Consider the following 27,611-nt stretch of genomic DNA (forward strand, 5'->3'; position numbering starts at 1 on the left):
ATGACAGCCAGGAATGAGACACAGGTATGTGCTTATGGACTGAAGTAAGTGTTGATTGTTTTAATTACCAGCTTAAAGTGCTTCTGCTATTTAATTAAAAGCAAAAATTTTGGTGTGCAAAGAATATGGTAGGAAGAAACTTTCCTTTGCTATAGGTCAGTACTAAGTAGCTGGGCAGAGAGCAAGAGAGAATGGAAATTGTTATTGATGGAAAAAAATCCTATGCATTTGACATCCGTGAATCAGTTGGGATGATGCTTAAAGATCAAAATGTTGAAATCTGGTTCTAATTGATTTAGAAAAAATAGAGTGCCAAAATAATTGTGGAAGGCAGTCGTCCTCAAATATTTTAACATCTTTTAAAGTCACTAATTGTTACTTAGAAATGCAAAATATTAAATGCACTAAGGAAGGATGGGCATACACAATGGGCATATAGAATTGTAGATTATACAGAGTTGGAAGGGACCCATAAGGATCATTGAGTCCAGCTCCTGGAGAAAGGAAAAAAAACATTCAATTAAGGAAAACTAGCAAATACTTATTCATTGAGGTTTTCAATGTTTGTCTTATTACCATAGTAGATATAGTGTTATGTATTTTAGGTTTTACATTTAATGATTTTGTGAGTCAGAATATTTGTTTAGAATGCAGGGGATGATTGCATAAAACCTGTGTTAAAATCCTGTTAAATCAATATTGGTGTTAAGCATGTGGTAATGTAGTTGCTCTGTTTTCTTTTATTATTGACAGTTTGAAAAATTAATTGAAGAAGCCACAAGAAAAAAAGACTTCCAATTATTAGAAGACTTTCTGGCAACAGAAGACTGTGAAAATGTCACTCACAAATGCAGCAAACAGTTTGTCAACAAATTAGACAAGCTTCTGTGTCGGGTAATGTAATTGCTATTTCAGAATCATTTATACTGTTGTAACAGTGTGAAAAGGAGTTTTTCATTGGGCTTGGTTTATACCAGCAGGTGATTGGAGAAACTGAAATAAAATTTAAAATTGTAACTTAGTTGTAACTAAGGTGGCTTTTGAGAACAAGAAGGCATCTGACAAATGAAATGCAACTTCTAGAACTGTACACTAAAGCTTATGTTATAATTTCAATTTCAGGAACTTGACAAACAAGAAGTAAAAAGCATTTCCATTTTACTACATTCTATTCAGAAATGCGGGGAAAAAGTCAGCATAGCAGGAGAAGATGGGATCCCAGCAATGATAAAATACGGTCTTATTGGAAGGATAAGTAAAACCATAGTGCATATCTGAACTCCTAAACAAAAATTTAAAAATGAATAAAGCATGCATGCCTAATGCTTCAGTGATGAAGAGCTCAGTATTCGATTTGATCCTTGTTTCTGAATTAAAGACTTTCCCATAACTTTGCAACAAACATTCATATTTAAATGTTCTTTGACAAGTGGCACTTTGTAAAGTAATGATGATCTACCACAGTCAAGGTTTTTTAAATTATGTAATATGTAATTAATTTATATATGCTTACATCAATTACAACAAGATGATATATTTTGATGTGAGCTGGTATACTGCTTTTATCTCAGGAATTAGAATTTCCTGGTGCAATTTAATAATTTTTATGTTAATACTTGCAACAGCAATATTGCACCTGTTCTTTAAATAGGTCATGGCACTATTCTAATTATGTTCTTCCAACCTGCATGCTAGATGCTTAATAAGTTGTGTCTCAACATAAAAAGTATACTGTAAACCAGACACCACTTCCTATAGTTTTCACCAGTTACTGTTGTTGCAGCTGTTTTATTATTTGTATATTTTATATAATTTTACTTAAGTATAATACAAACTGTTGTCCTTTTTCATGCTATTAAAATAAATTTATTTTCCCATTACATGGTTAATTGGTTTGAAAAGGTAAAAGGAATTTTGATCCTCAGAGGAAATGAAAAGAATGAAATGCTTACAAATCTGACTGAAGATTTCTTCAGTATATTGCTGGTAAAGATATATTAACAACAAAATCCATTTTATATATCAAAATAATTAGTACTGGCTTAGCAACATAAAGGCTTTCAAATGTGTTTCTGCTTAGTATCCTAAAATTAATGTTACAATAATTCCTAAAATATATATAAAAAGATTTATAATCTATAGTTTGCCTTTATTCATGCTCATTTTCTGTTCATGACTAGCATCACAAAATGAAAACAACCACCTAAGTGTTCAATGAACAAAATAAATTCAACTTGGTCTAATTTTATTTACATAAATTATTGATATGCTAATCCCAAGAACCCAAATTTGTAAGGTTTGTGAATTTTCTTCAGTTCATACATTTTTTTGTCATTGGGGAAATACATTCCACTTAAATTTATGGAATTTAATTTTGGGGAACCCCACTTGTATTAGAGGTTGTCTCATGTTTTTTATTAAGGATGAAATAATTTTGACATCTTAAATGCTTTTTAGATTACTTGATTTAGGTACATGTTAGCTGATTATTGTGCTGTAATATTTACAGTATCAAAATTATGTGGTTTATTTTTTTTATTGTAGGCTATATGTGATACAAGACCTGAAGGTGAGCTTAAAAAAAGTATACAGAAGATAAGATAGTGTTCTGAAAGAGACATTTTAAATAGTCACTGTTAAAATAACTCTTACTATGTGTGGAGTCATCTTGAGGCAAGGTAGTTCTGAGAGGAACGTGCATGATGAGGGTGATAAAGTTTCTTGATCTCATGTAAATATACCACCAGATCTATATGCTTCAGCTAATAACTGTAACAGAAAAGGAGTTATCCTCAAGAGGGATGGTTTCCCATTCATATGCAAAAAGGTTCAATGTCAACTGCTAACATTGGTGGTTTAATTTGAGCTTTCTCTACTGACAGATTTCCTTGTAACTTGCTGATGTCAGTAATAAACAAGTGAGATAGTTGAGTCTTCTCAGAGATGGCAACTGAACTGCATCTTTCCTAAAAAGAACGTTTTTCTAAGCTCCTGTCATAGCCCAGCATAGCACACTAGTCCTTCCTTTCTGGCCTTACCATGAGTATCATACTGCTCCTACTTTTCAGTACAGGGCTAGGTAGGAAGTCACTACAGTCACTACATGCTGCCACAGTCAAAATGAGATTCATTTTCTTGTCCCTGGGAAGATAAATTCCAGGGTCTGAATTATATCTCGGAGAACAAAGTTATTGAATTGCTCTGATTATATTTTTAAAATAATGATCTCATGCTGTGGGTACTTATGCAGTGATGCACAGGAATAGAAACATCATGAAGAGCCATATATACTCTATATACTATAAATTGAAGTAACTATTCTGTCTTGCATTTAACCATGACACCTAATTTGTTTATTTATAAGTATCAATAATCATCATGTAAAGGTATACTATATTTTATTCCTAAATGAAAATAAATCTTTTTCCAAATGCTGCTGCTGAGGGACCCTAAACACTCTCTAACTTCATTTTTTCCGTTCCTTAGGTAAAATGCAAATACTGGAAAAATTTGTTCTGAAAATATGTACCCTCATTGCTGATACAAGAATTAATATTTATGTTCAGCAGGAGGTAAGCATTCTTCTTTCTAAGCAACAGGTCTTTGGTTAGTGTATTAACAGAATTCTTTGTGAAGATAGTAATTGAACTGCACAGATGCTACCAAAAGAAAAGAGAATATTGTAGTGCTGTAGTTTCAAATGATTGGTTTATTATTTCTCTGAGAATGTTTGTTGTCATATGTTGAGGTGGTGTTTATGTTTGGGTGGGTTTTGGTTTTTTTTGTGGAGTGCCCCCCCCAGATTTCTACCCCATAATTCTTGTTTTGGACAGTAAATTACAAAACAGTTATGAAGATTCTGTTGAGAAAGCAGTATAAAATCATAGGAAATAATATGCTCTATTATAACTCCTATAAATGGGATTAAGATTGATGGTTGTAAATTCAGATAATTGTAGGAAATCTGTTTACCTTCTTCTATACTGCTCATTATTTAAGTAACCTCATGCTGTCAGCTGTTTTACCTGTTCAAAGAAGGGGACAGTTACAATAAAGGCTACATTGCCACAGGGAAGGCTTTTTTATTGCAAATTTAAGGTACACTTTAGCAACCAACTTCAGGGAGAACTCTAACTTTGGAAGATTTCTTTTTTCTACATTTAAACCTGCAAGTAAGAAATGTAACCCTTTAGCAGCTGATGTTCACATTAAAGCTAGTGTAACTTATTGAAATTGAGGTAGTTAGGTGAAGATAAATGCTACTTAAGGTCAGCTAGAACTCATTGTCTTTTTCAGTTATTCAGGCATATTATCTTAAAAATAAGAGAAACAACTTAGTTATATTTATACTTACATACTCCCTTTTCCACTCTTCTTAGGTAGTAAGAAAACTTAATTTAATGCTTGACAACATGCCTCGAGATGCCAGGAAAAAGCTGTTTTCTTCAAAGGAAATGTTGCTTGTGATGTAAATAATCTTCAGTGTAATTTTTATATTATCACATCATTTGCATAGCTGGGAAGGCATTTTTTACAAAGACTGTTTAAAATACATGTAGACTGATCCTTGTTTAACTCACTTCTTGGATTTGCTATTGTGTGGCCATTGGGCAGGTGTTCTCATGAATTATTCTCAATTACAAGCCTAAATTTAGCTCTTTGCTGATCTGGGTTAGGCTTTTTCTCATCCTAGTTGACTTATAAAAATTAAACTCTTACTTAAAAGAACATGTGTAAAGCCCAGTGAATCAGTCTCTGGGATGATAAACAATTCATGTCAGGGAATTTTTTTTACAGCATTTAAAAAATTAAATAGAATACAACTTGCAGATATTAGGTGGTTCACTTCCCCAGTAGTACTTTCAGACATATAGCCTTGGCATAACAGACTTACAGCTTTTAAGTTTGAGTTTAGTAGGATCAGGTTTTGTCTCATATGTTGAAAGCTTGTAAGTAAATAAACAGTTTTTCTATGTTTTGTCATATTTTGATGTAACATTACTTTGTTTGGCAGGAGTGATATGGGACAGAGGCTTCTGGATGCTGGAGGTGAGCATGGGACTTAATAAACAGTTCAGTATTGAGCTGCTTAAAAATTTCATGCAGACCCATTACAAATGTAAAGACATTAGAAGCTGCAGCATATTGCACTTAGAGTGCTCTGGAAAATAGAAATACTGGATGAAAACAATCTGCAAAATGAAATGTTTCAGATTTATGCAGTGTATGGCTAACTGAAGTTTTCAGTCCTTTTCTCTAGAATGTAAGTTTTAGAATAGCAACAGTTTATAAAGAAGCCAGCCTTTGAGGATAGTGAACATCTAGCCATGTTTAGTAGTACTGTGGCTTCTCTCGGGGATCACTTCGGTATCCAACAATGAAAGTTGAAAACTTTTCTGCTTTTATGCTTAGTGTTGCTCTGACTTTCCTTGAAAGTTTGGTTGTAATTTCATTTTGAAATGTAAGTTTAGTTCTCCTTGTTCCCTCAATTCTTTATCTTTATACTCACTTTGGGCCACGTATTTGTATGAAGTGATATGTAATAGGAGAGCATTCAGAAAACTGCTTATAGCAGTTTCCCACATAATATTTTTTTCACATCAGTAGTATCTTTACAACTGCTATTCCTATAAAATGTCTTGTACTGTAGACTATGACCTGCAAGTAGCCATTACAGAAGCTTTATGCAGAATGATATCAGAGAAACAAAGAGGAGAGTTGGCAAGCCAGTGGTTTTCCATGGAGTTTGTGTCCAGTGCATTTAAAGAAATCAAAGATTCTGAGTTTGAAACAGTAAGTCACAGGGAAAAATATTTCCAGGGAGGTTAATTTTGGTTTTATGATTCCTTAAGGATTTTCTGTGTTTTAACAGGATTGCAGAAGATTTCTTAACCAAGTTAATGGCATGCTTGGAGACAAAAGAAGGTAAAACTGAATTCTTTGAAGTTAATTTATTTTTGGGTTTGGATTTTATGGCTGTTCATCTGGAGTAACCTTTGTATCACAAAGACTGGCTTTGGGAAGCACAAAATTAACATAATACAGATAAATAAGACTAATATTGCTGTGACATAAAGTCAAGGAACCACACAGAGTGAATACATTTAAAAAATATTAAATAGTAAAGAAACTGAGTAATGCCATCTTCTGACACATTGTTGCTGATATTATCTTCTCTATCAAGATGTTAATTTAATTCCCATATTTGAAAAAAAGACAATCTAAGTTTCAGATTATTAGATAACACCTTGAGTAAACTGTCCACTAAATAAAGAACATTAATTTGAAAAGATTCTTAAACGCTATGAAGTACATGTTACACTTCAGTGTTTATAAGGATCTAGGTTTTGTATTCTATTTAATTATGTTGCAATATCCTGAAATGCTCATTAATTCAATAAACATATAATCTAACAATAGCTAATAATCTGTTGGTATATGTTAATTGACACATTGAGATAACGATCCATGAGAATACCTGCTAGAGAAATAGGACATGAAAAGGAGGAAAAAATGAGTGCTTGTCTATATGATCACGTGCTCTGTGTGTTACTTTTACATGCCATGACAGCAAAGAGGTAGTCTAGTATATCTTTATATCAGGTCTATATTCAGTTTGAATACCATCCTAGGAACCTAGTGACCAGCGCTTTAATTGTGATATACCATATACTGTGTTCAGATATGAAAAAATTATTTAAAGCATTTTAGGATAATTGAGAAAATATCCTTTTCTTACAGGGTTTTTACATACCCATGTTTATCAGCAAGTCTTGATAAATATGAGGTAAGTTACAGCCTTAATCATATATCCACTGGTTGTCATTTGTGCAACTGAGAATTTCATTGCCTTATAGTTAAGAAAAATTAAGGATCAAGTAATAAACTTTTTTTAGGAGCATACAGATGTCCAGTGATTTACAGGTTGTCAGACTATAACACAGAGCCTGTTTGCTTTTTTTTAGCTACAAATACCACTGGATGAAAACCTTGAAGAATTCTGGGTTGATTTCAATGTTGGTAGCAGAAGTATATCTTTCTATGTGGCAGCAGATGATGAAGTAAGCTACTTTGTCATACTAGGTTGTTCTGAGGCAGTAGCTAAACATTCTTTCAGGTATATCAAATTTGACTTCCTACAACATATAGAAGTTGTGTGTGCATCTGTAGTGGGAACAAATAAAAAAATGATCTAGATTTGATCTGAATATGGTGTGCATATTTAGATCAAATAATGTCAAGTAATGACTTTCTAATACTCTGTGAGTAGTTCAACGTATGCACATGAAGAAACCATTTACGAGGTTGCTGTCGAAGTTTTTCCAGATGACTCAGCTGTTCAGATTAATGTCTCTTCAGAAACATCGTTCATTGTTATCCACAAAGCATAAGTTCATTGTCAGTCCTTGTAACAGAGGATTTCAAAAGTTGAAAACTTGTCCTCACAGAGTAACATTCTCATTACTGCATTTCATTGAATTGCAATATTATGCATTTCAAGCTTTAAAAACATGTATTTTTCATATTAAGGATCAGCAGTGGGAAACAGTCATTATACCAGAAGAAGAGGTACACCTGTACAACCTTGAAGGTATTTGCACACAAAAATGTGACCTTTTCTTACACACTAACTTGGATTTTCAAATTGATTAGTCCTAAATTACTAACTCAATTCTCAGAAATACAAACTTCCCACTTAATTATAAGTACTGTTTTTATCAGGGATAAAATTGCATCACAGTTACATTTTGCATTTTAAGAATGCAAGTGTGACTTTTATTAAAATAATTTTAAAATGTCTTATAGTGACAAAATAAAGGATAAGACACTGATATTGAGGGTTGGACCAGGTGACCTCTAAGATCCCTTGCAGTCTAACACATTCTATGATATTAATAATGTTCCTTTTAAAATAGAGTAGTTTTTAAATGTCTGTAATTTGTCTGCAGCAGTAGTAAATAAGCTTGAAAACAAATTCTACAGGATAATATACAGAATAAGTATTTCTAAGAGAATGAATCTTGAATAATTTCACTAATTAAATTTATTGTAGATTAGAGTGAATTAAGTACCTGTATCTTGCATTTTTCATTTTAACTATCAAGTTTCATGTCTTTACAAATATATCAGTTGTTAAATTGTAGTGAAACTACTCTTCAAATTTTCTTTTTCTCCAGAAAAAGATTCAAAGAAATTACTAACAATAGATCTAAAAAGTCCAATGTTTGTGGGTAATCAAGAAGGAGAGAAATTTTTATTATGTTTTGATTCAATCTTGGAAATTGAAGATATAACTGGAAAGATTTATGGATTAAATAAATGTAAGGTAAGATTTAAACACCTTTTTCAAACATTTTTAATTGATTCAAAAAAAATGACTCCTTGCCAATAAATGTTATAACTGTAATTCTCAGTATCTATTTTTACCAAGGATTAACATCACTGCTAGAGAGCAGCATTTCTCCCATGTTACATTAAGCTTTGTCAGAGGTGCCTAATAAGGACAAGAAAAATGTCCTCAAGTTGCACCAGGGAAGGTTTAAGTTGAATATTAAGGAAAATTTCTTCACCAAAGGGGTTGTCAGGTGTTGGAACAAGGTGTCCGGGGAAGTGGTTGTGTTGTCATCCTTAGAGGTAAAGACGTGTAGACATGGTGCCTGGGGACACAGTTTAGCAGTGGGCTTGGGAGTGCTGGGTTAACAGTTGGCCTCAATGATCTTAAAATCTTCTCCAACCTAAATGATTCTATAACTCTAAGATTTAAAATTAATTGCAACAGAAATTAAAGGGCTGGAAAGGGATCACCACTGCTTAATGTCAAGTTTTGCATGTATAATTTTCCATAACCCCAAGAACTGGATGCTTACAAATAATGGAAGTCCAAAAATTATTCATTAGCTGTCCCATTTTGCAGTATGGCCACCACTCTTAAGAATTTGCTCATTTAGTAAGGATTTTTGGCAAGCAGTAAGCTATGGCTTGCTAGCAAACTATTTTGTCCTGAACTCTGACTGAGAAACTTGTGAGGAAAAGGACTGCTATAATCTTGTAGAATCTGTTTTCCTGTATAAGCTAATTTCAAACACTGATTGTCTCTGCCTTAAATATTTTCTTTCTGGTTTTTGTTTTTAAAAAGTTAACAAAATGTATGTTTTACATAGATGGTTACTTGTTTTGTAGGCCTTTAGTAAGAAGCAGTCTGCATCAGTTGCCAAAACAACTGTGCATGTTGTCTTTGATGAAAGTGGATCACAGGTATTTTAATTGGGAATACTAAGGTGGTGGTTTTCTTTTTTATAATTAGTCTGCTAGTTTATGAACATTCATAGCTAATTTATGAACATTCATCGTAAAACCAAGGACTTCTTAAAGGCCATAAGTAAAGAGAGCTCTAAAAACCAGTTAAGTGATTTCTAGTCAGTTTGTATTGTATATTTGGGGAGAGAATGATGTTAATATCCAAATCGTAAAATACGTCAGTCATGTATATGGGAAGCTCTTATGTTAAATGTGAATTTGTAGCAAAAATAGCAGATTTTTTCAAACTAACATTATATAAGCTCTGAAGTTTATAAAAATCTATAGTGAGGACAATTTTACTTAAAGAACGTGCTCTCTGTGTGTTTGCATAAATGTAAAATATAAAACATAATAAAATCCAAATATTGTATAATTTTTTTTTTTTTAAATATTATATAGGTTCTCGTACCAGAAAGTCAGGTGTCACCGTGTTTGGAAGAAAAATCTGAAGAGAAGAAACTCAGTAAGTACAAAACTGAGCAACTTCCTGTAACTCTGAGGACTCCTAATAAAAATAGCAAGCAAGAAAAGTGCAGAAGTGATTCCTCCAAGGTAAGTAATTATCAGAACAGAAAAGATTAATTAAAAAATAGAAGTAAATTTAACGTGTAACATATGAGTACTATATAAAACCCCTGTTATTTTATAGTTGGAATATAATTAATGCAGGGTTGACTGCTTTTCTTATGACTTGATGATAAGCTATATAAATACCTTTGCAAAAAAATTTCCTGTTAGTATGTATTTTGAAAGTATAACAAGACAGAAATGAAAAGCATTTGTTAACGTTCTTTAGACCATGTTGCTCTAAGAATTCTGTTTAAAAGAAAATGTTTTCAAGACATGCTTACACCTCCCATGGTATGTGAAAATCTAGTATAGCCTCTGGAGACTTACTTATTATCAGCAATAATGCTAGCTGCAATTAGATATAAATCCAATAGGTTTGGCATTCACAAAGCCTGAGGATTACAAAAAAAAGCATGTGGTTGTCAAGGTGAATCCTGTATCATGGTTATTCAAGTCACAATTTCAAGGAACTACTCATATTAATAGCTGATTATCTGGTTTAACTTAAGAGGAGCCATATTCATTAAGCCAAATTAATTTTTGCCCCACAGTCATTCTAAAGTTATAAACGTATTACGGTTATACTAGGACTAAAGTAGATATGCTAGGGATGGGGAAAAGGTGAAGTGGTGTCACCATGTCTTCATCATGCAACAGACATGCAGTGTATGTTTTGCTAGCAGTAGTCTAGTAAACCTCTTCCTGAGGTTCTGCTGGTTTATAGCTTGGATGATAGCCTTGCAGAAAGTCCTGGGAGTCATCCTTGTTACTCTGATTGTTAACAAGCAGTCGCTGATCTCAATTTAAAAATACTAGTTTTAAGTATTGTATAATTCAGTTATATGGTGACCTTTCTCTAAAAAGGGAACTGCATAAAAATTGCACTATGCTGAGGTGTGCAGCAACAGCAGTTGACCTTCCAATAATAGAAAGTGTCAGAAAACTCTTGGGAATAGATTTTCTAAAATCCACATCATCATCCTTAAATCAGCGTGTTATGGTCAAGTTCTTTTCTGTTCCTCAAGGTAACTACATCTTCTAAAAGGAAAGTCTCTGAAGCATCTGTACTTATTCCTGCAACTGCGAGATTTTCCACAAGGAGCCCACTGGTGTTTGTTAGCACGTGTCAGCTTACAGGTACTTTCAGGGTAAAAATATGATGTAGATCACCTTCAGAATATAAGCATGAACTGTGATCCTTTGCAGAGCTGGAGATGTAAAGTAGACCTTACAAAAGCTTCTGAGCAGATGCTTTAAAATGGACATATTTTAACTAGGCCTGTTGCTACTGGTTCATAGACGTGGTGCAGAACGGTAGTTGTCCAGGCATTCTGAACAGCTGTATTGCTTTTACTGCTGTTGTCAGTCAGCTCTCTGTGCTGGAGCAAACTGAGATCTTGGCAATTGATTAGAAGACATAAAACATAGGTGGGTTTTTTTTATCTCTCTCCTCAAATGTTCTTGGTTTAAAGAATTCTCAGCAGTTAGTGCTTTTATAGCAGTTGCAGTGGAAAATCAGCTTCCTCCAGTGTGTAACTTTATCACTTGCATTTTACTCTTATCTAGATACTGCATGTGTTTCTTCAAGGGGCAGTTGATGATATGACTAGTGAGCAAGGTGGGATCAGCTGCAAGGCTGAGTCACAGGTCCACTGCTACTGATGCTTATGTCAAAAGTCCTTCTTACAGAGAAAAGGCTAAGGAAGAGGCTTATCACAAATAGGAGTCATCATTTTCCTACTAACAGCCTTGTATGAGATATTTAATACTTACTATAATGGAGAGATTTGTATGACAAAGACCAGTAGAGGCTGGAGATGGAACTAGCAGCAGAAACGCATGACTAGCAAACTTTTAATTTCTTGCTTTAACTGTTTCAAGTGCATCAGTATGCTTAGATTTATATATATATACACTATATATATCTCCATGTATCACTTATAAGTTACAAGTAGCAGAGGCTGGAAAAAAGCATTTTCAGATTAGGATGGAAGAAGACAAAGAGCTTCCATCATGTTTTATTTAGAACTTAACCACACAGTCAATTCCAGAAAAAATATATCACAGTAAAATCTTTAAATATGTGACTGTTTTCTACCAGAACCAGGCTGTAAAAAACACTGTAAACATTGTTGGCCTCAAGACATCCGCAGCCTGTGATGGGCTCCTTAACCTCCATGTAACTTAACTAAAATCAATAGCTTTGTGAAAGGTACATAATGAGTTGATATAAATGCTAGCTAACTTCTATTAAAGCTCATGGGATAGATGAGATCATGGGCAAAACTCTTTGTATTGATGTCAGAGACAGCACAATAATCGTAATAGAAGAAATGGTAGAAATCTAACACATCTCTGGTTTGTTTTCAGCCACCCCTTGTAAGGGAAGATTTAAATTACCTTTGGAAATTATGAGCTCTTCTGAAATATCTAACAATAATGCAGTAAATGAGATCAGAACAAGGAATTTCTATAAAGAACCTACTGGAGTATGCATGGCATTTGTAGCTAAGTTTTCTACTTAGAATATCAATTTCTTTTCTAATTTGTTCCTAATTCATCTTTTAAAGAGCTAGAGTTTTGCTTTTCAGAAATAGTGTGTTCTGTTTTAGACATATTAAACCTGAAACGCAGAGGACGAGAAAACAGTATGCAATAAAGTCAAATGAACTTTGGCTAAAATTTGCATTCACTCCTCAGTCCTGATTCCAGAATTAACTTACTTTACTAGAACCATGATAATTCCTTAGTGTGTAATGAGAACGTTGTATGCACAGAATCTCAAATTAATTCAGGTATTGTTGAAATACTTTTGAAAATACCTAATAATCAGCTATGCATGGGAACGGTTAATGGCTCCAGTTTATAGAATTGATAGCATCAGTACACTTTTGATTAGGCATTTATTAAAATCAAACAAAACTACATAGGTGTCACTGAGCTGCTGTTTGTGTATATGTATTTTTGCTTCTGTTCCAGTTGAACAAAGGCTTCAAAAGAACATTTTTATTTGGGTTCTAGTTCTAAATGTCTTTGTGGGTCAGACTTGGGTTAAATCCCAGACTGAGATTCTGATGGGTTTTTTTAATATATACATACATTTTTAAAAAAAATTAACATAATAAATGTGTAATTTGAGCTATTTCAAGTGTTACTTTCTGGGAGAATTTTACTACTTTTACGGATATAATTGTCAGGGTTGCTTACTGTGCTTTTTAGAGTGGGCAGAGATGTACACTCGACAATGAATGTTGTGAAACAGAACAGAGGATAGGGAAGTCAAATATCAGAAGTGAGGCAAAACTACCCAAAAAGGTAATGGAATAAGCACTTCTATGAAATAATAAAATATGAGGCTATTTTTAACAAAAAATACAGTTTACGAGGTTATACTCTTTATAGTCCTATGCTAATATTTTCTCCTGGGTGTTATCCCACTTTAGCAGATATGTGCTGAAGAGGTTTTAGAAATGGCACAAGAGGCAGAAATTGAGGCTGGACAAAAGCAAAGCTTAGGCAAGTAACACTGAAAGTTTTGATAGTCTTTATAAACTATTTTCATTCTGTACATTTCTTCTGTAATAATAATTGATACCAAATTAATGTCTCATTTAGATGAAGCATTAGATATTGTTCCAGATTCTCAGCCAGCGGGGAGAAGCAACAAACCTTTGTAAGTACCAGAAGAGGATACCAAGTCACTGCTATTTTCACTTGCTTTGAAGGGAGTATTGTGAATTGAAATTTTGTTGTATAGTTTCAGAAAAATTCATAATTTAATTGTTTTCCCTGAGAGCTGCCTTAGGAACTATTGACTGTGCAAGTCAGGTCACTTTTCTTATGTTGCTTTATATTTTCATTCTGAAATTCATGGTACCAAACCAGCTGTCTCATATATTTGCTAAGACTACTTAATGAACACTCCTGTTCTGTTGTCTTAATCAAATACTTTAAACTGGTGGATCTGTTTATGAAAACAGTACACATTAAACTTGTTCTCTGATCTTGTTAAGCTCTAGAAGTAACAAGGAGAGTAGTTCTTTCAGATGACATCAGAGGGGAAAGTAAAAGTTACATACACGTTTACAGCAGTGGGCCATATCAAGTTGTATATTTGACACACCAGAGTTATCTAGGTTGATGGTTTAATGATGGCCATATTATAGCTTTTTTTGAATTTAACTTAACAATATATGCTGTTTGTCAAGGTTTGCCATTTTACAATCTGTTGATTAATTCAACAATGATAGCAGGCTTAGGTGCCAATGTAAAATGCACTGATATCTACAAAATACCACTATTTTCCTATTTTGTGATACATGTTTATTATAGGAAAGACTGACTTTCTGCAATTCACTGACAAGAAGATGGTATTATCTTTGTTAGGCTGCCTGGTCTTTTGGAGAGTTCTTTTGATAAAAGCAAAACATGGAAGAAAAGAGCATGCTCTGTTCCAGAGGAGAATATAACAACTGGTGACAAGCAAAGGCTAAATTCATCATTGGCATGTACGTCCTATCCATTTTATGTTTTATTAATTTCTTGAAGTATCTCTTCAGATAAATAAAAGAAATACAAGAGAAGAAAACTAAGGAAGTTCAATTGGTGCAATGAGGGGAAAAAACCACTGCAAAATACTTACTGGACAATATGAGTGTTAATCATTTGAAACAGAAATTGTTAAGTAGAGAATTGAAAAAAATATTTAAACTACTACTGAAACGCATTTAAAACATTCCTTTTAGTTAGAGTGTCTGAAACATCTCTGCATTCTGATTTTACAAGAGAGGAATCTGATGTTCCCTTTAGAAAAGAGATCACAAATCCAAATCAACCAAAGGCGGTGAGATTCTTACCTTCATTTCTTTGACTTGCAATTAAGAGAATTTTTGATTTTTTTCAGTGTTTCAAAGTCTGTATTTTACTTTCATTCATTCACAAACTTCATTGACTTTCTGCTAATAGTGAGTGAATTAAATGTCAAGGTCACTGTTTACTCTTTCAGTGTAGTTTAAGATTAGTTTACTCTGAATTTGTTTTTAAGAATTATCTTTTTAAAAATCCATAAATAAGCACCAACATGTGCTTCTCATGCATTTCTTCATTCACTTTTGAATTCTACAGTATGCAAAACTGCAATAAATTGATGTTTTATTTCTCACTGTTTGAGTATTGCAGGGGAAAATGATTTTCAAAGGAATGTGTTTTAGTGCATGTCTGGAAGACATTTAATGAAGTGTAAGGGATTGTTGGGAACATGTAGTTCTTTGCAGCTTGGGCCTTCTGTTGAATGGTCTCAAAGTTGAGTCTTAAATTCTATTTTTATAGAAAACAAAGCCTAAAGAAACAACAGATGCAGCAAAATCACTAATTAATAAAATCAGTGACAGATATAAATTAAAGACTGATGAGAAAAGCAAAGAAAGATATTCCTTGGGTTTTAACAGGTATGATGTGAACTGTTTACTTTGTACTTATTCTTTTTGTGTATGTGGCTTTGTAATCTACTTCTGTCAGAAGTTATCTTACATCCTACTTCCAACTGAATCATTTGTACATGATTCAAAGTAGGAGACTAGTAGTCAAATACTTCCTGTAGTTGAAATAATTACAAAGGCTGTTAGTAACTCTGTTCAGGGGTCTTTTGCTCATCCACTCAGATGCTACTTGGAGAGTATTTAACCAGGATAGTTCATGGGCACTCCACATGCTGGGTATCTCCATACTGTCATCATAGTTCAGGAGTCAAACTTGGATTTAGTAATCAATTTTCTAATTGTCTAAAGTTGGTAGTTGGCTCTTCCTGAAAGAACTGACCATTAGAGAGTTTAAAATCAACAAATCCTTAAATAAGATAATTAGTCTTACCTTGATGGAACCGATGCTAGCAGATAGACTTTACATGTAATTACATGCCTGATTGTAACTGGATGACAAAGGACTGGAATACTTAGGCTATGTCAACTGTTAAGCCTTTTGGATAGGGACTTGGAAGACACAATACCTACAGTATAGATGTGTGATTAATCTGGAATTAATTTTTCTGGTGCACAAAAACAAAAGGCACTAATCTCTTAAACTACTTGGGTTTGTATTTAAATGCATGAATAAATGTATTATGTTTCATAAGGCTTTTATTTATTCAAGCAGTTTCCAATGCATATATTTTAATTAACACTTAACAAAATGTATCCTTATTCTTTTAGGCTAAACTTAAGTAACTCTGTCTCTAAGGTAACATTTTTGCTTCTGTTGGAATATTTTTTTTCATATCAGATATATGTACATAGATGGTGGAAGCTAGTAGCTGTAAAGCAAAAGTTCAGAAATATCACTGAATGTTAAGTATTTGTAGATGTTAATTATGCATTGACTGTATATATGTAAAATAATTTTTATATATTTGCTTATGTGAAATATTATTACCACCCAAAGTAGTTTCTGTTTATATAGTATACAATTGAATCTGTTCCTTTTGGACATAGAAATGCTAAATATTTAGAATTAAAATAATCTAGGAAATGAGATTATGTAATCCTTAAATGGGATGTAGCCAGGACACAGAAATTAGTCTTAGTCTTTGTGGTAGACAAATTTCTGATGTTTGGTTAGTATCCTTCAAGGTTAAATCCTAGAAGTGTTAGTTTCTACTGGGTCTTGTCCCCTTTTGACATACTGCACTGTTGAGAATAAAGTGGAAGTCTGAGCAGCTGCTACCCTTTTTCACACTTTCATGATAAAAAACTTGCTTTTTGAGATGAGACTGTATGAATGCGTAGTCCAAATTTAACATAGAGTTAACTTTTTATTTATATATAGGCTAGAAACCTGAAAACTACTAGTTTTCTTAATATAACTGCTGGTCATATGACGTAAGTAGTTAAAACATTTTCAAACAAAATTTCTAATTACCCTTACCTAGCTTTGTGACATGTTCATTCACTCAGTTAATTCTGTGTGTCTGTTTGACAGGGATGATGTCTACAACTTTAGCATCAGTGGATTTGATGAGCCTACAATAAAGCTTGGAGTAAGAATATAACTGAGACTGATAATTTATGAATAGAATATAAAGGAGCTCAGTCAGCTAAAATTATGTCTACTGAAAGTATAGTTAACATAAAAATTCAAATCATGTCATGAAGCTAAGTGGGGAGGGGAGACAAATTTGCCATGTAAATATGTCCATCACTTTCAAATGTACTATATACCCTATCCTAAGGTTCTGGCCGCTTTCACAAGATGAAGCCGTATCATAGTTTTTAAATCATCCTGAAAGCCTTAGTGCCATCCTTCCAATCCCCATTGTAAAGACATCCAATCTAGCTAAGATAAAAGCAAAAGACAATTAAAGACAGTTTCCTTCTTATGGCTCAGAGGAGCTTGCTGAATTGGTGAGGGTAGGAAAGCAAGTGGATGGAAACTAATATATTAGTTTGAGATCTGAGGCTTCAGTCAGTGTGTTTTAACTATCAGCTCTGTTCTTAACTATTTTCTAGGACAGAAATTAATCACCTTAAGTTAATTGCTGAGTATAAAAATGGAGCAAAAAAGCCCTTAGCTATAACTGTCTGATGGCTTTTTAAATTTTGTTTGAATTGTATAACAAAGCTTTCATTTGTTTCTTATTTACTTGCTTTTTTAGATCCAAGAATTGCATGTTACTGAACTGAGCATTCATACAGACCCAAACAAAAAAGGGTAGGGGTGTTACATTGTGTTCTAGTCTGCTGGTCATCGTCCGGAATAGTATGGTCTGCATTCTCAAGCGTTCCACTGTGAAAATCCAGGGAACGTATGCAAGACAATATCTTGCCTGCACTGCGTTTTCATGCAGAAACATTGCTGCTGTGGTCTCCTAGGCTGTTTCATGATTTTCCTTTGGGAAGCTGATAAAGAGGAAGAATGAGTTCCATGAAGAAAAGAGTTTTAGTTCTCTTCATAGAATATTGCAGGAATATAAACTAGAGAGGGGTAGTTTTTTGTTAATGCTCAACCTCCAAAGGGACATATTGTTACTGCATGTTCTTTCTGATTGTTAGCAGATAAGAACATCTTTTAGGGTTAATGTGAACAGACACTTCCAAAATAGATGTGAAAACAAAACTAGGTACATCTTGTTCGAATCCTTAATCCACATATCACATTAATACTAGAAAAAATTTAGAACAAGTACTTTACAATGTATCATTTTATGGTGACTTTTCTTTTTCAAATTAAGGAATACAGATGAGAGTAAAAAAAGTCCTGAAGTGAAAGGAAGAAAAAAAGTAAGGCTCAGATTTCTGTGGATCAGTATTCCCTATCTTTCTGCTTTTAAATGTCAAATATGTAAGTGAAAGCTATATTAAAAAGTCGATCAATAACTTAAGAATTCTTTTGTTTTTTGTAGACTAGAAACAATCAAAACAAGAAGCATCTCTTTAGTGACACAGACACAGAATACAGAGGTGACGACAGCAAGACAGACATTAGTTGGCTACGAGAATCAAATAGAAAATCTAAAGCCCAGTTAATTGATTACAGTAGAAACAAAAACTTGGGGAAACGTATAAGCACACACAAAAGTAAGAAACTTTTTATTTACTTCTTAAGAATGCTGCAGTAAGTTTGTCTGTAGTTATTGACTGCAGAGCTGTGTTGCGGATACAATATTTTTTGTCTTATTTCCAAGCATAATGAATTTTCAGATTAGCTCTAATTTATAAAGGTTAATTTAAAAAAAAAATCTGTATTTTGACATGGGAAATAATTGGAGGATGGAATGGGTAGAGGTTGCTTTCGACCAACAAACATTTAGCTATTTAAAATAACATGCTGAAAGCCTGTTTACTGAATCAGTAAGTTTACAGTCATAAAAGTGATACTTTGACTTTACAGCTAAAACTCTAGATGTCAAACACTTGAATATTTTGCTGAGGTTTTTTTTCTAACTTTTGTATTGTAGCAGCAGATAAATTTCTTGAACCTCCTTGCCACATGGATAAACCTAAAGGCAAGAATTCAAGTAAGAAAAAGGTAAACGTGAACTTGTTTGTAATGCATCTTTAAAGTGTCCCCACTCACTGTAAAATAATTTCTTTAAATGAATATATGTAACATGGGAAACCCAAAAATGTCATCAATGTTAAGAAAGAATAGTAATTGCAAAATATTATATGCATATTAAATTTGGGAGTGTAAGAAACAATAAGTGGTTATCAATATGTCAATAGCAAGTGCTTTTAGATGTTTGTAAGCCATAGTTTAAAATACAAAGCAAACCCCAAAAACCTTCCTCTGTCCTCTCCAGACTGCTATTTGATCTCTTTCTCTACAATAATTACTCAAATCTGTTTAATGTTAATAGCTTAATGCTACATGTGTGCGCTCAATGTAAATGCATATGAAAATATGTTCACCACAGGTAGGTATTGATGGTGATGTCTAGTGCATGTAAATATAAACTGAAGAAGAGGTCTTCAATAGCTCAGTGTTCAATCTGTCTACTTACTAAAATGTGTCCTTTTTAGTAGCAAAATTCCACAGATCTACCCAAGCGAGTTCAAAGTGCCTGCTTTGAGGAGGTAGGGTTCCACTGCTGCATAGGCTTAGATGGGGAGCATCTGAAGCTCAAGAACTCTCTAATAGACTTGACCCTGGAGATGAGGAAGTTGTGAGAGCATACGTTTTGCATAGAGCACTTTCAAGAGCCTATGAGGCAAGAATTCTAATCTCTCCTAGTCTGAGAGGGGTTGCACTTACATTTTACATCCCTTCTAATGTCAGGTGCCCCGGGGTACTTTCAGGGAGAAAATGCTTTGCTCTATTCCTGAACAGTGACTGCTGTGTAAAGAGAGTGACAGTAGTTACAGTGCAGAAGGGGGACAGATAGAAAGGAAGACTGAGTGTAGTCTTGTGGTTAAAGTAACTGGTTCAGAGGTAATGATCAAGGATACTGGTTCTTGCTTGCTATGCAGGATTTGGTTCTATTTCAAACCAGTTACTCTAATTTAAATGTGCATGTATTTCAGAGAGCAGGCTTTGGAAAACCACTTTAGCTTTGCTGTAGTTTTAAAAACAGCTTTTATTTTGCCTCTTTTCTTTTTTGACTCTTTCATTCCTGTAGGAATGTCTAACAGCACTGTGCCCTATCTTCAGTGAAAAGTATCTTTCTAATATCCTTGGTAGACTGATAGTTGGACTCTGATAAAGTTAAAATTTAGTTGTTTTGAAAGAATAGTTTTTGAGCAAATAAACCAAGTTACCTGCCATTTATTCTTGTATATTTATTTATTAATCATCCTGATATAGACTGAAGACGTTTTTGTTCTTCCAAAATCAAGCAAATCTAAAAAAAAGAATTCAAGAACTGATGAAATGATAGAACAAACCAGCAGAGAAAAACGGCCTCGAAGAGCAGCTTTAGCTAAAAATTACAAAGAGCCTTCTAGTTCAGAGTCTGAGAGTGAAAGGAAATCATCACCATACCGCTCTAGGGAGGAGGAATCGAAAATTCAGGTATACAGTTGCACTGTATTCTTTAAAACCCGCTTCTGCCATATTTTTCACAATAAACTTTCTACTTTGTATGCTGGAATTTAAGGTGCCTAACATGAGCAAATTTAATTTAATTTTATTATTTGTAGTACCCTCTCTTAATAACAAGCATTTAGCTGCTAAGAAAAATCAGTCCTCAATAATACCTTTCTACCTATGAAATGTATTCTGCTGTAAAGAACTGTGTCTTTTATTCAAAAATCTTAATATTCTGAAAATGTCTACTAAATGGGAGTTGTTAGTGAGCCAAAGCTTGTTCTTTTAGATAATGTGATTTTGATAATGCTGTGCCTGTTCTGTGTACAACAGAAAATGTGGATGTGACAGAGGGTATGTCAATACATTCACTGACTATCCAAATAAGTTTTGTAGTAAAATAAGCAATGTTAGGTGCTAAAACATTTTGATGTTTTTGCGTAACATTCCAATGTATATACATAGGTCAGTAAATTTCATTCGTTAAATCCTTAAGCATCAGTAATTGCCTCCTATAGTTAAAAAGTTCATAAGAATGGAAATTTGGCTGCTGAATTAAACAAATGCAATACTTGCTATTAGAATACCTGATATCCTTACAAATTTAAGTACTTCTAATAATGTTCCTTTTTGGTCAACAGTGCATATAGATAATATGCTCTTTACCTGCATAAACATATACATTTCCATATCTTTACAAATAATGTTTATATAAACTTCTTTATTTTAATAGAAACCTTTGAATGGGGAAAACAAGGATGATGATAAGCAAAAGAAACTCCAGAATAATCTATCTGTGGAGCCAAAGAGAGTACCTGACTATGTACATAAAGTATTTATTGAATCAAAGAAGTCTGCAGACCAAAAGGAAACTGAAATGTCTTCATCTGAGAGTCCTGCCTCTATTGAGACAATGAGATGTAGGTATTTTGGGTTTTAATCTATAGCAATACTGTATGAGAAGTCGGAGGTTAAATGAGGATTATCACAGTAATACAATTGTATATTTATTTCCTACTTCTACAGTAAGAGAAATCTGCTAATTCAGTGGGTACCATGTAATTAGAACAGTTAGCAAAATGGGGCTTAGTTTACATTTTTTTTAACTGTCATTCCTCAGGCTTGACAGTTTAGTAACTTTTCTAGGTGCTGAAAGCATATCAGATGGAGACCTTTCTCAAGAGTGTGTGAATAGTGAGAGATCACCAGGTCATCGGGAGTCAACACCAAAAAAAAGTGAAATGTTCAGCTTTGAGAAAGCAATCTCTCCTGATAATTTCAATCCACAAAAAAAGAATATTCAAAGTCTATGTTTAGAACAGTCCCCTAAGACAACTGTCAAGAAGTTGACATTTGGAAATACCAGTTTCTCACCAGTTTTAACTGAAGCATCTCTGGTAAGAATATTAAAGTCACTGTAGAGAGACTTTAGTGGAAGCATTCATTCAGCTGCCAACTGCCTTATGCTGTTTTGTACATCTCCTTTCAATAATGATTTGTGTGTGTGTGTGTTAATGTGTAGCTCAGCTTAACAACATACAAAACTCTAAGTGGAAAGCATGCAAAGAGATCTGTGGCTGAAACACATGATAATAACGAAGATCCAAGTTTCAGGCCTTGCTTTTCAGACAAACTTTCTATGAAAGGAAAACTACAAGATATCACTACACCTATTACCAGAAATAAGGAGAAGGTATGGTACTAAATCCTTTGCTCTTCAGAAGAGGGCTGAAGCTTTTTCTCTATTTTATCTACTTTACAGATGGTGAGGTTTAATGGAAATGCATCTTCCTTAATGTTAAACACTGTATGTAGTCTTTACCTCTGACCTGCTTGGAAAATACTACTAATAAACTTTTAAATATTTGAGATAAATTAGAGAATTGTTTATCATATGAATACGAGGAAAAAATTGTATCCCAAAAAGATCAGTTATAATTAATATCCTAATAACAGGGAGTAAATAATTTCTTTCTTGACTTTCAATAACAAGTAAATGACTTACTTCTAACAAATAAAAGAATTGTGACACCGGCATGGAAAAAATCTTGAGGTGATAAAGTACTCTCTTTGTTTTAGTATTAATGTAATACTCAGTATAAAAGCTAATTTAGCATTGGCAAATAAATATAAGTTGCTGTATACCTTCAAACCAGTTCTCATAAGAACTTTTCCTGGCAGGAAAAAAACCCAGAGTCCTTTAAGAAATAATGTTGTTTGTGTCCTATTTCAAGAAACAGTTGGACCTTATTGGTCATTTGACTTATTGCTATCATTAATTATTAATATGGTGAAGAATTTGTTTATTCAGATTCAATATTATTAGTAGTAGTTTGTGCAGTGATTACTGTAGTTGCGTTTGTGTCCTCAGTTTAATGAAAATCAACATAAATGTGGATTTTGGATGAAGAGTGCTTTAATTTGGAAGTTAATTACTGACTTTTCTTTTAGGATTGTGTACCACTATCTTCCCTGTCTGCTTCCAGTGGAAGTAAAGCTCAGTCTTCAAGCGAAGAACCTTGTGGCCCCATACATGAGTCAGGTACAAATGTTCAATTTAAAGCAAAAGACTTTCTGTGTGTTCCTGGAAAGGTTAAGAAGAATGTTGATTTGGCATAGAAATATGGCTTAAGTCTTTTAATCTTCTTTTGTATATATTTTCAGTATTATTTAATTTTTACCTTTTTTCTCATGTTCTCTGCTGTTTTAATTAAAACAAAAAACAAAACAAACCCTGAAAATTTGTTTCTTGTATGCAGTTGTGGTAGAGAGTTAATTATCCTCTTAAGGAGAGAGTTAGAAGCATTCTAGCTGACACTGGCAAAAAAAGTGTGGGTAATGGTATGATGCGGAATAGAGGACTTAGGGTGAATCTCTTTAATGATCAAGTCTTGTATGGGTCAGAGGGTTCTGAGTTCCACTGGAATCCTGTTGTTCATTTACATCTAGTTCTTATATCTACTGAACGTGCCCTCCATAAATGTAATGCTTATTCATTTTTATGTAGTCCTCAAGCTTTAAAGCCAAGGAACATACTCCTAGACTTTGGATCCAAAGGGTCAATAAAATCTTCTTTATTGTCCCATGTCATTGTTCTAAATAATCCTAAAATTGAGTATTGTTTTCATGTCTATCAAAGGACCAACTATACAGACATTTCTCAAACGAAGGTACCAGAGTGATACAGAAAGCAATTCTGATGAAGTAGAAACAGGCAAAGAGGAGAAAGATACAGGAAGAAGAAGAACAAAATTACAGCCAAGAAAATTATTTAAAACAGATGATACTGTTACCTACAGAGGTTAGTTATGGAGAGAAAACTAACTATAGTGCAGGAGTTTAAAATAAAGTAACAAATGAAGCTTTTAGCAAGACAGTATCCATAAAAAAGTATTTTACATGTTGAAAAAAATAAAAAGAAATGCTAAATATTTAGAGACCATATACATTTAAAAAGTAAAAAATTTGTATGAAAATAGAAACTGGTCTCGGTCACCCAATTGGTGAAATTAATTTCTGTAGAACAGAAACTGTTCTAGGTGCTTTGGTAACCTCAGATAGGATACTTCTTCATACTGAATTTATTTTTTTGTACTTCAGTGTCTGAAAGCATGTCTACTGTATCTGTGAAAGATCTGTCTGGTTTCGATGGGGAGATCTGGGAACCTGGTTGTTCGACAATCAATATATGTCAGAAGCTTCAAAAAGAATTTACCAAGAAAATTCAGGCAAGACATTTCATATGCAGTATTAGTTGTGTGGGCCCATGTGAATGATAGTCTTAGAGCACAGAATTTGCTTAAAAGGACATGAAAATGGTGGTGTGCATAGAGATTCAAGAAATGACAGAATTCAAGGCTCCTTTCGCACCTTTTTCAGTTCCTGTATGTACCTAACTCTCCAATGATTTTCTTTCCCTGGTCTGTTTGATTTTTTTTTTTTTTTTTATCCTGTTTGTTGATTCAGAACAAGCTTGGGTGTCTGAAGTAATAAGTGTACTGCATTTTGAGTTTTACAAATTATCAAACTCATTAATGAATTTATTTGCAAAATTCAAAACATCAGCCTGATTAATGCATTTCCTTACCTAAGACAGCTGTAAGCACGCATTGTTCATTCCACTGTCTTTATTTTGAGGAAATACATTTTGCAAATAGAATAACGTACTTCTATTTAAGTTAGGTAGAATTTTATCAAAAAAGAATTCCATGTTTATTTACATTTCACTAACAGAAAGCTTTTCCTTAAAGGATAGGGAGATTAAAAAAAAATAATTGTTTTGCTCAGTATGATCTTTGATACTAAGTAATTACAGTACTAAACATACCACAGGTTTTTTCCCAAAGTAAAAATAATCTGCATTTAATGTTAAAACCTCTGCTCCATAGAGCCGGTCACAGAAAATGGATCATTTTACTAAGCAGTCATTAAGAGTTGCCCATGAGCATTTGACAACAATGAGTTACCAGCTTCGTGAATGCAGGTCTGTAGCAAAAGATTTATTTTAAAACACCCTTATTAATGCAATGAATACCTTCTAAAAGGAGATAATTTTGTTTTGGTAGGGTCAGGCAGCTGGACAAATTTCATTTTGCTCTCCTTGAGGAACTTGAGAATTTTGAAAAAGATTCTCAGTCCCTGAAAAACATGGAAAAAGAATTCTTGGTTTGTATTTTAATTGCTTGGTCGTGGATAAGAACAAATTATTATGGTATCTTTATACTGTTCATATAATCTTTAACTTTAGATCATTAATTACATAAAAAGCCTATATCATTTTGCTTAAGGGTATTTCAAATTTCAAATAGAGTTGTTAGGATGGGTTAATGCTGTGCTCTTAGAATTTCTAGATCACCACTGTATGTTTTTCTTCCTAGAGTAAACTAGTATTACTAATTTTTATGGGCTGTTTATTCCACTTCATGAGCCTTTTCTTTTTTGTAGCTGGCCTGTATTTCAGGAACAGCATGGATGCATTTGAACCTGATTTACTGTGTGTTCTATGACAAGACAGTTGATGCTGGTCTGCTACTTGCTCTAATGTAAAAATCAATACACAGATATTTATAAAACCCCTAGGCTATGTAATTCCTCAGGTGCCTCACCTCGCCACCTAAGCTTACTCTTCCTTAACCCCTGTTTCTGTAGTGACTGTGAAACTCCCACCCATTCTGTGCTGAGTCTGTGGTTGTAGATTACTTTATTCATATTAGACAGCAGTCAGCTTTAGTTTAGAAATATTAGTTCCCACTGCTTATCTGTGAATATTTTTCTTTCCAGACCTTTTGGAAAAAACATACACATACTTTTAGTACATACATGAAAAATGAGCAGCAGAGGTTAGTAGGCTTCATTAATCCTGGGTGGAGATTTGCATTCTGGTCAATTGAGCTATAAGCTAGGCTAACTACTCCTCTATTCAATTTCTCTTTCTCATGAAATACAGATAGTAGATGAGAAAATGAGATTAAAATGTTACATACAGGAAAAATTTAATTATTGGCCATCTAAATTTCCCCAAATTCCTACTGGACTATTCCAGTAGTTAAATTGATGGTAATATTTATCCATGCTTTTAACTACAAATAGACTACAAATAATGGGATGTGTTCATAATGTCATACATAGCAAAGCTATTTGAACTGCCTTTTATTTCTTTAGAATCCAGATTCTTAAAACTTCTTTTGAAAAGAACATTTACCATACTGTGGACTATGAAGAACATATTTTTACTTCAGAGGTATGATGAACTTTTTTGTTTCCTTCTTGTTTTTTTAAATTTTTTAATTCTTTCATTATATCAACAGATACCAGTATTGATTTATTTTCCAAAGGAGGTCTTTCTCCTCCACATAAGTATTAATTCCACATAAGTATTTTTGTAGTTTTTCATGGTCATAAAATATCTAATACAACAATAATCGGTGGTTTAGGGTTAGATTTCACCCACTAGAAGGTGCGTGCAATTACCTGAAAAGCTGTTCTCAAGATTTATTTTGTATTCTGTGCATTTGTTTAACAATGTTAATCATCCAAGAAAGAACGAATTTAAAACACGTCCCTTAGGCAGGTGGATGCATGTCCCTCTGTATCTCTTGTTTATAAACCAGTTAGGGTTGTGATTGTCATGTTGAAAATGGGTTAGCAGCTGTGAGCAGAGAAGATGCATTCAGTGTCTCTTTATAGATGCGCCTGATGAAAGAAGATATGGAAGGACTCCAAGAGAAACTTCTTAAAGAAATGGTAAATGAAGTTGTCTTCTCCACATATTTATTTATTAAGTATAGCTGTTTGAACACTAAATTCCTAGAAATTGGAATTCCTAGTCCCCTGTCAAAAAAAAATAGTCAGAATCTCAGTATCACAGACATTCTGTAATTTAAACCTTCTCTGGGTGCTAAAAGCAGCAGCTAAATATGGATAATGCTGTTTTAGTTCTGAGTCTTAATATGTTGAATGTTAATGTGGAAAAAAACCCCTACCACATGTGTTATATTGAAAGCAGCATATACCATGCAGTTGTTTTACAATGCTTTTAAAAAACTGTAATGCTTTTTGCACAGCAAGAAGAGGAATTGTGTAACGTTCGCAGAGGATTACGGACATTGTTTCAGACAGAAGATAGAATTTTAAAGTAATATTTTCAGAGATGTTTCTGAAATTCAAGGTGAATAAACACTCCTTTATAATGTAAAATCTAACACTCAAAGCAACTTCTGTATAGGAAACTAATAATATTTTCATTCATATTAAAGTCTTATGGATAAGACTTCTCCTTTTGTATGTAAGATTTGGAATGATTTTACTGAATCTGCTAAAATGTTGTATGTAAATTTTTGGATTTTTTTTAAGAATTCTTTAAGAATTTTTATAGATTATTTAACTAACTTTCAAAAAATCACTTCAAATTTAACTTTGAAAGTATCTTTTGGGTCAGTGTGGTCAGAATAACCCTTTAGTCTGATCCAGAATACAGTCAGAAGTTATTTAGGAATTGAATTGCCTGTTTTGATCTCAGTCCTATTTGTCTGTGGTGTTAGACTTAATAGGTGCTTCTAAGAGAAAGCAAAACTATATACTTGTGTTTGAACTACGTTGCAAACAGTTGTATTAAATATTTTGGAAAAAAATTGTCTGTTTTGGTGGGGTTTTTTTGTTAAATGTCATTACTGTTTTGCTTTAAATCAGTAATACATACTTGCACATCATGTCAAAGCTTACTACTG

At 33.4% G+C, this 27,611-nt stretch overlaps 1 protein-coding gene across 1 annotated transcript; it reads left to right on the forward strand.

Moving 5' to 3' along the window:
* Positions 1-27,023, forward strand: SYCP2 (synaptonemal complex protein 2; the record flags this gene model as incomplete). The annotated part of the gene is made up of 44 exons (XM_084271498.1): positions 1-24; positions 754-894; positions 1,123-1,251; positions 1,882-1,986; positions 2,545-2,569; positions 3,487-3,572; positions 4,380-4,468; positions 5,015-5,049; positions 5,651-5,793; positions 5,873-5,925; positions 6,742-6,787; positions 6,966-7,061; positions 7,531-7,591; positions 8,178-8,326; positions 9,181-9,255; positions 9,700-9,852; positions 10,896-10,995; positions 12,241-12,359; positions 13,090-13,185; positions 13,317-13,386; positions 13,486-13,543; positions 14,257-14,378; positions 14,616-14,713; positions 15,199-15,317; positions 16,077-16,104; positions 16,690-16,742; positions 16,843-16,900; positions 17,516-17,571; positions 18,092-18,140; positions 18,263-18,437; positions 18,818-18,888; positions 20,164-20,370; positions 21,119-21,305; positions 21,532-21,782; positions 21,908-22,078; positions 22,837-22,927; positions 23,525-23,686; positions 23,986-24,113; positions 24,774-24,868; positions 24,951-25,050; positions 25,666-25,724; positions 26,047-26,125; positions 26,572-26,628; positions 26,949-27,023. The coding sequence occupies 44 exons, from the start codon at positions 1-3 to the stop codon at positions 27,021-27,023; spliced, it is 4,344 nt and encodes a 1,447-aa protein (XP_084127624.1).
* Positions 27,024-27,611: the final 588 nt, after the last annotated feature.

This window comes from Gallinula chloropus, assembly GCF_964237585.1.
Source record: "Gallinula chloropus genome assembly, chromosome: 16".
Lineage (NCBI taxonomy): Eukaryota > Metazoa > Chordata > Aves > Gruiformes > Rallidae > Gallinula > Gallinula chloropus.